Raw genomic sequence first — 13,932 nt, 5'->3', positions numbered from 1 at the left:
TATCTCTAACACTCTGTAACACTTTATGTAACACTTTTTATTGGTCTTTATAAGCTTGCATTACACCTTTATGAAACTATTACAACATTATGGATGAAAATACAGTCTACCAATCTCTTACCTCCCCTTCACCTCTCATTTTAAACATTGTTGATTCCTTTTGATGCCATTTTTGCATTTTGATACAGGGTAAAAAACAACTATTTTAATAGTTTCAAATTACCTTGAAATAATGTGTTGTAAAGTTATTTCTTACATTTTGGATACAAAAATAAATAATTAAATAGGTTTGCGAAGGCATGATAACGTGGACCAAGGAGAAAAGATGAAAGAGCAGTGCTATTCTTCAGTCTGCAGTATGACAGACTCAGACACAAGAAATGATGGGATTGCATCTCACACTAGCTGTCCAGTTGTCAAAGGACTGGAAATCATTTTCACCTCAGGAGCTCCAACAGTGCTCATATTTTCACTGCTATTAATAGCATGATTATTACTGAAGTTATTGCTGTCGTTTGGCACTGGAATACTGTAGGAAAGGTTCAGACCAGGACACGGTTACCTTGGTGAAAGGGGCCATTGTTAGAATTGCCTTGGACTTCTGCTTTAGAGGCTCATCAACAAAAGCTGTTCAAATAATCACTGTCAGAATCATTAGGGTCAATTGCTAGCCATGTAGCATTATTGTGGACAAGGTAATGACGTCGAATGAAATAACATGACCCAAACTGGGTGTCCGTTCTCTCCCACAGATAGGAATGTGGGATTTTTGGTTTGTGGAAGCGCCAACACAGAGACCTAGCCGTCATTAATGTGCTAATGTCTTTCACATTCGGAAGGAGTGAGACACATGGGTTGTGAAACCACATCTCTGCCCAATACAAATGCCCTTTCATCACATTCCAGCCACAAAAATTGATAGGATATGGATTATATGGATTCATTTGACAAAACCCAAGAGATGTGTCGCAACGGGTCCTGTTTCATCAGAGCTAAAGAAGAAAAACTCTGAAGGAGGTATAGCTCTAAATCTTACAGCATGGCAAAGACTGACCACAAAGGGAAAACTAGACTCATGGCTTTGAAAGTACATATTAAAGGGGTTTAACACATGACGGTTTAACACATGACAACACTAACTGATTCTTCTTGTTTTTACAGCTACAGCACAAACAGTGCTACCTTTCCTTCCCTGCACAGTGGCCTGCTCAATGAAAACATAGGCTCTAATGACGGGGGACTGTATTTCAGACCAACGGTGGTGAAACCTCTCAGATTCCCCATGACTTTAAGTGGTCCACACCTTGTGACCAAGCTAGGGTTTAAAGGGTAAATCCCATCTGGGCAGACCCAGCATCATTGCTGGAAAGCAAACAACGGGAAAAAAGAGTGGGAGGTAGCAGAGGCCTGGAAGATAGATGCTGGGCCTTGCATCTCACTAGTACTTGGCGTTTAGGCTTATTGTCACGTGAGAATATTGTGGCCTCTCGTGGACCCCCAGAAAAAGTCCAATCTGGCAGACTGTTTAACCCTTGTGTTCTCTTCGCGTCACAATGACCCGAAGGTTCACAACGACCCATCGTTGTGCTGCGACAACTTTACCTCATACAAAAAGTGAAGCATTTTCTTTTAACCTTCGCGCTGTCGGGGGTGTGAGACTGCCCGACGGTTAAAAGAAAATGCTTCACTTTTTGTATGAGGTAAAGTTGTCGCAACACGTGGGGGGGCCACAATGACTGAACGGTCACAATGACCCGAAGATAACACAAGGGTTAAGAAACCATATCGTCTTGGAGAGGCATGTGGGACTATTGCACATTCTTGAAATCGCAACATTTCCCAACTTAGCAGGTCAACAGCTTCTTCCTTGGAAAGACTCTCAACTTTCTGTGGTTTTGGACCTACTTACTACTGTCATGTCAAGACGGATATTCTACCTTCTTTATAAAAAAGTCGGCTACACGTGGAGATTGTTTGTTGCATCCCTATTTGTCTATGAATATGAAAATGCCAGGCGCAACAGTGTTCTCTTTTGTCATCAGATAATCACTTCAATGATCAGCAAGATGTGTGGAGACAGTGTCAAAATACAAATAAGTGACAACATTAATGTCCACAGAGCAACATCTCAAACATATAAATTATGCTTATGACTTCTACAGAGCAATACATCACATTACATTTAGTCTACACTTTGTTCCACTGGCATTTGTGTCTGGTAAGAGCATGGCAGACATATAAAAGTTGATGCACATTCATATGAGCTAATGTACAGTATGAGCATGGCAAGATCAGGTGATGTTATTTCTAAAAGTTGGTCATTAAATGTAATCTGAACTCAGCTTTATGCATCTCTTTCCAGACAAGGTCATGAAAATGCTCGTTTATTTTCAAGAGTCTGAGCTATGATCGCATTCCAATCCAAATACCAAGCTGAACATTTGCAAAATCAGACAGTTCATTGTAGAACTGGAAAAGCTGACAGAGCTATGGTATTTGGCACACATGCTTATTGGCACTGCCAGTAATCTTCACAATAAAAATTCCTTAAAAAAAAGTCTACGGTCAATGGTGAGCTATCATGCTACATTTCATGTTATTTGGGAAATAATGCATAATAAAAAGCTTGTAACTAAACAGGAAACTTTGAAAGACACTCAAAAATGTATCCTGAAGCTTGGATGAATGCACTTATTTTGACCATTTTAAACCTAAAACTGGAATGTAAACCTAAACTGAGTCCGTCTTCAATAAAGGTTTTTATAAACAATATAACTCAACAACATGCTGGGCAAGTGGGCCTCTGTCTGCCATTGGACAGACAGAGTCTAGCTTATTCTTAACAAATCATGGTCATGATCATAGGCACCATTGGAGCCTGACAGCATACCACACGTTAGCATAAGAACACACAATAAGTGTGGACACATACACACACAACTACACAATGCGACAACCTCACCTTCGAGGTCACCTGAGGTGCCCTGACACTTGATGAGTGCACTTTAATCCACAGGAGAGCTATCCTGCACTTCAAAGCCCTATTTTGACGATTAAAAAACAAAACCTCATCGCCCTTCCTTTTGGAGGCCCTTTAAATTCTTGGCGTCACAGACAGATTCATCACAACTGAAAAAATACAAATGTGACATACCCTCAGTTCGAAAACACGGCAGCAGGCCCAACTTCATTGCACAATGCTTGCTGCGTTAACAGGGGTCTGCTTCCCACATCACAGGCCTGATGCTGGGTTCAGGTCTCTGTGATTGATATCTGGGGCAGTGAAGCGGGTGTTGGGGTCTCTGACTGAACGCTGGTCAGTGCAACCACAGTCGCAGTGGGGGAAAAGATTCCTAACTCGCACGCAACACTGATAAATATAACCAGAACCTGCTCTCTACTTCTACTTGACTTGCATATTTAAAGAAGGAAAATAGGTTTCATTTCTCATGATTAGCCAATAGTATAATGCTTGGCTTTGTAATACATAGGAATAGATGTTTTTTAGGAGACCAAAACAAATCATACACATTACTAGAATAGTTTCATACAGTTCTTTAACTGCAAATACACTCTTTTGCAAAGGGTAAGACCATTTTGGCAAGCTACAGTACTGTAACTTCATCGCAACTTCAAGAACTTCTTCTGGAATCTTTGCTTTGCCCTTACTGCTGGGATATGGAGTACAGCACAACACACTCCCCTCGGATCCCTGGACTCCTTGGCTCAGTAAACCACAGCTGAGTAGTGTTGCTATTTCCCCCCCACCTCTTTCCTTCTCCTCTCTCACCACCACCAAACACAACACTCTTCCACTATGCTCCTGAAACTCACAAACTATTCTTCAGAGGGGCAGGAGTGGGGGCTGGCAGAGCCTGGGTGGGTTCCATGCAGCAGTAGTGAGAAAATGTACCATTGTGTGTTCAATTAAGTTACAAGTCTTGAAGAATTCTTTGTTTATTACTATGCAACTAGTACTAAAAACCTACACTTACAGGGGAACAAAGGTCTCTCATGTCAACATTCCTAAAGAAACATACTCTTCATACCTTTTATATTTGTATACCTTGTCAATGGCAAAGTTGTGGTTGGCACAGTTGCACTCGATAGATAAACTCCCCAAGCTAGGATTAAGTGAAGCTGTCAATCATGTTGAATAAAACCAAATGTTTATTGTATTGTGCAGTTTGCCCGTAAGTAGGAGTGGCACATCATACCATGGTCATCAGACATGATGAACTCCCCTTTGTCTATTCAGTGACATGCTTTCACACACATGCACACACAGGGATGCATGTTCTTCTAGTAGTTTAGGCCTACTTCATTTATCTTGAATCACAAAAACTACTGTATGTCATTTAGTCAATAGGCAGCTACTGATTGCCAATTACTAATTGCAATCAGTCTCCCCAAAGGCCTGTCTTGTATCTAAACTACTTCCTAATCAAATACTGTCATGGTCATAAGCACATGCGAATGGACACAGACGAACATACACAAAAAGCTAGTCGGTACAGTTAAGTTGCCAAGAATAGTAACCAAATACCACAGTACATTTATCTCAATATGGGGCTTTATCCACATATTGTATAGCCTATATTATTAGCTTCATTACAATACCATCTCTATACTGTACACTGGTCCCTTTGTATTAGTTAGACTGTACCTAGTAGTGCTCAAGTCATATGTTACTTTCATGTGAAAACAATTCACCCTGAGGGAAATGGTGATAGATGGCAGGTAGACAGTTTATTGTGTGTGTGACAGTGAGGGGGTTTCCTGTTATGTGTGTCAGTATATCAAGTTTGCTCTGAGTAGTTAATGTACTTTAGTGGAGGAGATAGGAAAGAAAGCGGATAATGCAAGTGATTGTGACCTCTCCTACGACTTTTGTGAAATGCGCAGACAAACTCATTAACTATTCCCTCACTGACACACACACTTGTAACAAACATTTGTAACATACACACATCAACAGACACACACCAAGACAAGCACACTACAGGCACTTTTAAACAGAAGCCCGAGACACACACAAGCCCTTTTTCAAAACTTCCTTTACCATTTTAATGATTGCCAGATGCTAAAGGAATATCACTGGACAGGGAGAGAGCCTTCAGGCTGTTTGTGACTGATTTATGTGAAAATCAGCTGAGCTCATGCAATTGCACTTTTCAGGCACTATTGATACCTTTTAACCCTTGTGTTCTCCTCGGGTCGTTCTGACCCATCAGTCATTGTGACCCACCGTCGTATTGCGACAACTTTCTTTTAACCGTCGGGCTGTCTCAGACCCCCCACATTGCGAAGGTTAAAAGAAAAGTATTTTTATTTGTTTTTGTATTGGGTAAAATTGGGTAAACACAATGATGGTTCGTTATGAACCTTTGGGTCATGTGACCCGAAGGCAGCACGAGGGTTAAGTAAGAATAAAGTTTTCGGGAACTATGTAAAATATGACACAAAATCTAGAAAATTACTCTTCTCCCAAACTGATTTATATAGCAGTAATATTTCCAATGGCTAAAGTATTACAAAGTAAACAGTCTTTGTTCTACTCATCTTTTAAAAAGCTGCATAAGTTTAGTTTTTTGAGAATATGAATTGAATATTGGTGAGACACACACATGCACACACACACACGCACACACATTCTCACACACATTCACAGTGGGAAGTGGGGCTGGAACTGGGCATTGGTCCAAAACGGCCCTAGCCAGCACATGTACTGAGGATGCCAGCAATGAATCCCGTCACCACAGTGCCAATTGGCCTAATAATAGTGTGAATAACGAGAGTCTGCTATGAGGCAACATGATGAAATGTCCAGCTCAGGACCATTTCTATTGGAAGCACAAATGATGACAGGCAACATTCCACAGTGGGAGAAGTACAGTAGTGTGTCATCTTTTCTGATAAAACAATTACAATGCACATCTTTGCCAGCAAGACAGACAGTAAGAATGTCTCAGAGGATATCTGTCTCAGACTCTGAATCTAACCGGTTATCAGCAGGTAAAAACTAAGATTAGGTCATTTTGCTTGATTTGAATTTAAATAACCATCATTTTAAACAAAAACTTTAAATTGAAATTTGACAATGAAGGCCTCTTACCACTTCTGCCCCCCAGCAAAATGCTGCTGAACTGTATATCCAAATTGTGCCTGTTTAGAACCTTTGATGATCCTGGGGTTCTTGGTGTCAATGGTAAAACCGTCATGGAGCCCTGGAAACACACACAGTAAGGCAAACAGAGGCAGTTAAAAGCATGCTTGAACAGCAACTTACATTACATTGTCGTTTTTTTAGCTGGTGACCTGAAGTGCAGTAGAAAGATTTCACAGTGGTTAAAACGACTATGTTGGCCAAGTTACACAAACCAGAGTCAGATTTGGGAATTCATTCGGAAATAAGTTTGAGCACATCTCAGTACCATAACCGTAACAAATCAGTATCTCAGCTGTGATTTCCTGGGTGGCAGCCAATTCCACGCAGCATCGACAGCTAGCCTAGAGAACCTCAACCTCATGAGGGTAGGCCTCTGCTATGCAAAGGGTGTACATTGGAAATTAATCTCGAAGAACAACCATACCTCTGTAGATTTGTTTTCGATAGAGAAAACCTCACATTTTACCTGGTATATCTAGGTCTTGACACCTGGCTTCCAGTGTCTCTAAGAACAACAAACACAGCCGTCTCATGACGACAAGCCAAGATGATAATCGTCTTCATTCCTCTCATCCCTGTGTAGAGCCCCTGGCATGACGTGTCTTTCTGATCTCCAGCTCCACTATAAACACAAGTCTTACCCCTGAGGTATTAAGACAGTTAACCCCATGAGGTGCTCATACGTATAAACAGCAGAGCTGTCTGTCAACAACATTGCTATGTCTAGGGTAAGGGGGATGATTCACTATTTTGAAGCACTGTGGACATGTAGGGTAGCATACACTGGAATGTGTTTGTGGACTGGACGTTAAGTTGCATTTGTTTAGACTACTCATACTAGATGTAGAGACCTCATAGCACTGAAAGCCTTCCACGCAAACATTTTGGACTGTTATGTTATTGTAACTGCATAGCATTGAGGACTGACCATTTCTGTGACACCCAACAGTCTAGCATTCAAGTCTAAATCTTCACAATATACAGTAGCATTTAAAACGTTAATACAGTTCACACATTTTATCCTTCTGTCACCAAGCTTGGAACTGTAAATCTAAAGTGTTGAGCTGAGAAACATCAATAATGGTGAGCCAGGTGCCTGTCAAACTGTTTATTTCTGATTGAACTGGAGCAAAGCTCTGTTAAGCACTGTGGTGAAATCTTGATTAGAGCATGTGGGAACTATGATTTGTGGACAAGCCTACTTCATCAAGGGAAACAGGAAATCAAAGGCAGCAAACACAACTATGGGAACTGATCAAAGCACGACCAGATTTTCTATGGTGTAGTTTCACTCTCCTTACATCCTCTGGACAATTTAACCATATGAGGAAAAAACTAATTCTTCTGGTTTAGATTAAAACGTCTTTTTAGATTTGTCTTGCTGTCACCAAGTTACCCAAAACTTCTTAATTTCCATGATTTGGTGAGGGGATGGAAGGGATGAGATCTTCCTCTTGGCATATGATTGCGAGAGAACACTTAATCCTCAGTCGGACTTGCTTTTGATCCATTTCACCACTCATCTATCATCTCCTAAATCTTTAGAAGAATATAATCTCCCTTTCTGTGTCTTGGTTGTGAAAAACTGTAAATGACTGATGTCAGCTACTGTGGGCTTAGTGTTTGGTTTTCCATTGGTGCTGAGGCCTGCAAATTAAGAGAACATATTATATTGCAACTAAATTGTGGCCACAAATAAACAGAGACATTGTATGACAGAAAATGAGCACACCTCCTCAAACTGCAAATGAGGAAGTAAAAATGTAGAGAATGAGTGAGACAGCTTTAGAATGTAATTGTACTATTTAATGAGATACAGAGACTGTTCAGAGAAAAGGAACTTATAGGAAAGTGTTGTTGGGGCCCTTCAGGTGAGCTGTAGTGCTGTTATCTTTTATAGGTCACACAAACATGGACAATGGGTCTACCTTTTCTATGCTCATATCCACACAGCACAGAGAAAAAGTTCAACTAGGTTGACACTCAGGCATAACAAGAATTGTGTATTCAAATGATTTGGGGTCAGTATGGGGTCATATTTGTTGTGAGTTTAACCCCTTTTTTCTTCTTCTTTTTTGACCTTTACTCTTGATGCATGACTGTGCTCAACCTATTATCTTCACCTCTTTGTGTCATCAATTGTCTCTGTAGAATGGGGATTTGTCACTGAACTGCTCCTCCAAAGGTTTCTTCAATTCTTTTTTGATTAGTGTTCCTGGGAGTTTTTGTGTCTTCCTTGTGGGTTTAGATTGATTAAGGTGCAGTTCCATGGGCCCTCTGTGATATTGCTTGTAAAAAGGGCTATACAAGTACAATTTGATTTGAATATTATTTGATACACTGTACTTGAGTGCCTGCATATGTGGTAGTTTACTGCACGTTATTTAAAGAAACTGCCCACTGTGTTATTTTCCCACCTGCCAAGTGTGCAGTTGGTGGGTTTTGGCCAGTACAGGACCATGCATTATGCAATCATCACTCAAGACAAACTAAACAACTTGCCTCAGAATGAAACCTCAGAAATAGCTTGCCACCTTGAATGAATGTTGAATGTTGAATGAATGAATGTTGTAAACTATTCTATTCTATTCTTGTCATGAAAACATTTGTTCATGACAGCCATGTTATGCATACCATCTAAATATTGACACATTCCCCTTATTACTCATTTCCTGTTGCCTAAACGGTTCACATGTCCAGCTGGTCTTTGATCTTGTCTCCATATATCCTCCTCTGGAAAACTGTTTGTGTTGAACCACAAACATTTGGCCTAAAATAATTTGGCTGAAATAATCACTTGTAAGAACAATAAGTCAACAAGTAGATTAACATGGAACCAAAATTTTTAGGAAACGAACGAATGGTACTGAATAGCTTTTATTCTTCGGGGGAGGGGATTCTGGAAATCTTTCCCATATGTGTTTTCCTCATTTTTCCGACCAGCAGGCATCAGCACACGCAAAGAATCATGACATTGCTAGCTGGGGCTTTGATTACTATCAGGCTCATTCTAGAAGCAAACAGCTTCAGAGACTGGACCTTGACAAAACAGCTTTGCTGTACTAAACCAAGAGACAAAGAGTGAGAAAAATGAAAGCAAGTGAAACAGAAAGGGAGAAAGAGAGAGAGAGAATCAGAGTGGTGAAGCTCCAGTTTCCATTTCAAACCCCTAATGTGGCAGAGCAATTTTATATTCCCAGTAATATCAGCAGCTCCTAAAGCCAACGGGAGTCTTGCTGGGTTTCCTGTGTACAGGTTCTCTTGCCCAGATAAATAAACCTCAGGCCGGTGGCTGCTGGTGCTCTGCGACCCACGCCGGCCTGCCGCTGCTTTTGGCCCAGTACCAGGCTGCAGGAGCTTCACCGCAGCCTTGGAGTGGACCAGAGACACACTCCCTCAGCCAGGGGATAGATGTTAGCTGGAGTGGTTCCTCACAAAGGACATAATGGAACCTATCACTAGTCACATGAGCTCAAAGGCATAACACGAGTTCAAGGCTTTTGAGTCTGGGTTGGACTGACTGACTTTACTCTTATAGCTTCTATAGGCTTCTATTCAGTTTTTTTTTGTGCATTGTCTACTGTAGGCTCCTCTGTAATATCAGTAAATTAAACCAGTGGATTGCAAAAGTTGCCATTGACTGAACAGTCCACAGCTGTTTGTGTGTGAGAGAGAGAGAGAGAGAGAGAGAGAGAGAGAGAGAGAGAGAGAGAGAGAGAGAGAGAGAGAGAGAGAGAGAGAGAGAGAGAGAGAGAGAGAGAGAGAGAGAGAGAGAGAGAGAGAGAGAGAGAGAGAGAGAGAGAGAGAGAGAGAGAGAGAGAGAGAGAGAGAGAGAGAGAGAGAGAGAGAGAGAGAGAGAGAGAGAGAGAGAGAGAGCAGCACTAAATCTAACACTAACGAGCATGGCTGTTACCCGTAACTAAGATTATGGGCTAGTGAGATTGTTAAATAACTCCTTGCAATCCAAACCAAACGTTCTGGGGGTATACCTGGAAGTGGTGGATTCATCCATATCCCAACAAACTAGAGACTTAATGGTGTGAAGGAATTCACATCATAGCTTTTAGTTGAGGTTTGCAACTTGAATGAAAGGATGCAGCTTAGACCTATATTGGCATGGATATCTTTGGACAGCTTATCTGAGCCTTGTTGAAAGATCCTTCACAATGGGTGAAGCTGCTCTAGGCCAAGGTAAATGTGTCGGACACACAGGGTATCTGGCACAAGATGTGACCCTCACACAGTCTTCAGCACTGCTAAACAAGCTGTCTGACTTTCCAGCCAACAAAAATCTCTCCCAGGCTTCTTCACAAATCCACCATGACTCTGCTTGAGTCAATTCCAACCAAGGTTCGTGCCAATCTGTTCTATGGTGAGTTGTCCAACAGCTGTATTGTTTGGAAGATAGTGGACAGGGTCTACAGTAAATTCTGGTTGAATTATGACAGCAAGTTATCATAATATGTTGAATTACCTTTTTAAGAACAAATAGATAAGATGGATGGATTTACTCCTTCTTTCCTTCAGTTTTCATAGGTTGCATATTGTCTTGTGCGCCTGTCTATAGTTTTCTCCGCCTTTCAGCTGAAAGACTTTCTCAATGTCTGAAAGTCTGACCCATTTACGTGTTAATGTTTTTTTTTCTGTTTTGTCAAAAGACATTTTCAATGTCTGAAAGTATGACCCCTTTTCCCACCATTTTCCCACTTCCTTGGGCAGACTATGAAACTTTCTCTTAAAGTCGATACTCTTCCCAAAGCATAACATTGTCATAGCTACAACATACAGGAGCTACAGCCATAGTATTAACTGAGGGTCCAACAATAACCTCCTCCTTGGTCTTAAGCCACTTTCTATATTGGCCAAATAAGTAGACTGGTTACTAGACTTAATTTATGTTCAATGGGTCATTCCTCCATCTTCTGTAATACTGCCTGCGTCCACTTTATTCCAAGAACAAATTCCAATATCAAGGCAAATATTTACTGCAGGCATTTCCTCTACTCCACCCCTAAGATAAGTGCAATATCATATATTGTCCATGTACAATTCATGAACTTTCCACATGAAGGTTTGTAAACACATAAACTGCACCCAGGCAGAGACTCAACCAAGAGATGTAATTATAAGAAGACATTACAGGAACTGAACTACTTTCACAGAAAATACAAATTATTGTAAATAAAATTTAAATGTCTGATAATTTCTCTCTCTCAATATATCAGTTCAATGTGATGCTGCAATTGTAATTGCACTGGTAATTGACCCCAGTTCTGGCTGCGCACCAACACTTTTCCAGACACTGGAAACACTGGAACACTTTGATTCTGAACAGAACGCATCACCTTTCATTTCAAAGACACGCTTGCCTTCAATAAGAGACTAACCCGAGGAAATGCATCCTCCTACATCCCACACTGAGCAGCCTCAGGATCTCTCACACACAAGACAGGGTGTAGATGTGAAACTTAGTTGTCAGATTATTATTTACAGTTCATGCTCTGCTTAAAAGACATCATTCCATTTCCTCCCTTTAGCAGTTCCCATAGAACAAAAACAAGAACATTTAAAGTTTAAGATTTCTTTCTTTCATCTATTCAAATTTTAGATTCAGATTTTATATTTTTTTTAATAGCATACAGTACAATGTAGCACTTCAGAACACAGTGTGCCACAAACTCTTCCTGAATTTCTCAGAGGGGGACTAGATAAAAGTGATAGTAATAGTAGAACAAACACAAACATACTGTCTAAACAGGCAACATGTTGTATGCACACACAGAGATACACACTCAGGTATACACACACAAACACACACACACACACACACACTTACCTGGCAGCTGGCTCCCGATCCAGAGCAGCAGGAAGCAGCAGTACTCCATGTGTCAGGATGTGTGTGTGTATGTGTGTGTGTGTGTGTGTGTGTTGGGTGGGCTGAGGCAGAGAGACCCAGCAGCGTGCGCTGTTAAAGATCCAGCTCTGATTGACTCCACTCCCAGTCCAAACTCTCACTATATCTGGGCAGAGTAGGAGGGGACTGTTCCAGTAGAGAAAGGAGGTTCACATCCAGACAGCAGATGACAGTCTACTCTCACTCACTAACTCATCCTCTGTACTCTGCAATGTAGACAGTGACGTATACAGAGGAAACACAAAAAAAACACATTAGTGTATGCTAAATGTGCTCATCTTAAATTGCTTTTCCACCCCAGCCCTGTAGATAATGCCAAAACATTAAGTATATAATCACAGTGTACTGTAGTATATTTCACTTTTTGTACTATTAGTTTTTACTGTAGCTACACACAATCAGCAGACATACAAGATATATTTTGTAAAGCAAAAGGTTTGTGAGTGCCTTGATGTCCTATGTGCAGAGTGCAACTATCAAGTCAATTACATTTACATTGATTCTGAATAGGATTGCTAACACTCAACAAGCTAATGTTTTCTTTTATACATTAATCCCTGCTGCTACTTACCCACTTCTCTTAAAAGAAACTAAATGTTTTTATTTCTTGAAGCGCTGAAGCTGAGTGGTTAACACACATGGTATCATCATGTGGTGACCACACACTAACCAGTGTATTCATATGAAATGCACATTTAGGGTTTCTTTGTTACCTCCTACCATGCTAGTTCAACCATCCATTCCCTAACTCTAATGATCTCCCTTAATGAGACTTTGCGATTGGTTCAGTAATGAATGTATGGTTAAGAAGAAATAATCTACATATAGATAAAATTGATCAACATAATTCTGAGAAGAGCATGGCACAAATAACATACATTACAAAAGAGCAATACAAAAAGTATTTTGGGGACCTTTTATTCGTGAAATGATACACAAATACATGAGCGTGTGGTATTCCTTTTCTTTACCCCGTCATGATGAGTTTCACAGGCACATCAGCTTGTCTGAAGGTCAGGATCCAATGTACTCCTCAGACCCTGGTCCCTCAGCCACGCTCTGGCTGACTGAGTGAGAGGACTGGCCCCCATACATCATTACCTCTATGAGCACATCCTTACCTCCCTCTTGCCAGCTCAATCATGTTTTAAGACAAAATGCAGACAGGCAAAGCTGTCAGTGAAAGAAATGTAAAAATAAAAAATAAAAAACTATTAAAGGCTTGGGTTCATTAAAAGGTGCTTAAAAGCTCATTGGCTTTGCTCTCTCATCAGCCCTTAGTACTCATAACAGCTTGCCTCCTTGTTCCTTCTTTCTGGAATTGGGAGGGAATTTAATTTTAACTACTGCTGGTTTCCACTGTATGTGCACTCCTTATTGTTGACATGTGAATCAATAGAATTGCCTAATAATAAATAAAAATTCCGCAATACAATGACGTATGAGTGTACAAATCTGCTGTTTAAATACAGTACCAGTCAAAAGTGTAGGAAAATGTGTCCAAACTTGAATGGGAAAATGTGTCCAAACTTTTGACTGGTACTGTATATTCCAGCATGCTGACATTTGATTCTTAGGAACTTGGAGCCAAGTTCATCCAATAAATCTGAACAGAAACTATGAGTTAGGACATTTAGTCAAGTTTTGCTTTAGAGTGTCCCTGCCAAATGTTCAATATTCACAAAGATATAGCCTATGAGTATTATACATTTAGATGTATATAAATATATAGTATATTCATATGTTAAATAGATACAGGAATGACATATTCTGGTTTTATAACAGCAAATTGTGTTTTAGAGAGTAGTTAACCTAATGAATCATTTGCTAAGACATTCATGGAGAGCAA

The 13,932-nt window shown here is 40.4% G+C and overlaps 1 protein-coding gene across 1 annotated transcript in view; it reads right to left on the bottom strand.

Moving 5' to 3' along the window:
* itga11a (integrin, alpha 11a) overlaps window positions 1-12,147 on the bottom strand; it is a 35,815-nt gene extending 23,668 nt beyond the window's left edge. Inside the window, exons 1-2 of the mRNA XM_062471542.1 lie at window positions 12,006-12,147; window positions 6,116-6,227 (exon numbers count right to left, since the gene is read on the bottom strand). Coding sequence (XP_062327526.1) covers window positions 6,116-6,227; window positions 12,006-12,054 — 161 coding nt within the window. The 5' untranslated portion in view covers window positions 12,055-12,147. The remainder of the gene's footprint in view (window positions 1-6,115; window positions 6,228-12,005) is intronic.
* Window positions 12,148-13,932: the final 1,785 nt, after the last annotated feature.

Source organism: Osmerus eperlanus, chromosome 10, assembly GCF_963692335.1.
Source record: "Osmerus eperlanus chromosome 10, fOsmEpe2.1, whole genome shotgun sequence".
In the NCBI taxonomy this organism is placed as follows: Eukaryota; Metazoa; Chordata; class Actinopteri; order Osmeriformes; family Osmeridae; genus Osmerus; species Osmerus eperlanus.
The sequence above is the reverse complement of the archived record's forward strand: the minus strand, read 5'-3'. Positions and strand labels throughout refer to the sequence as shown.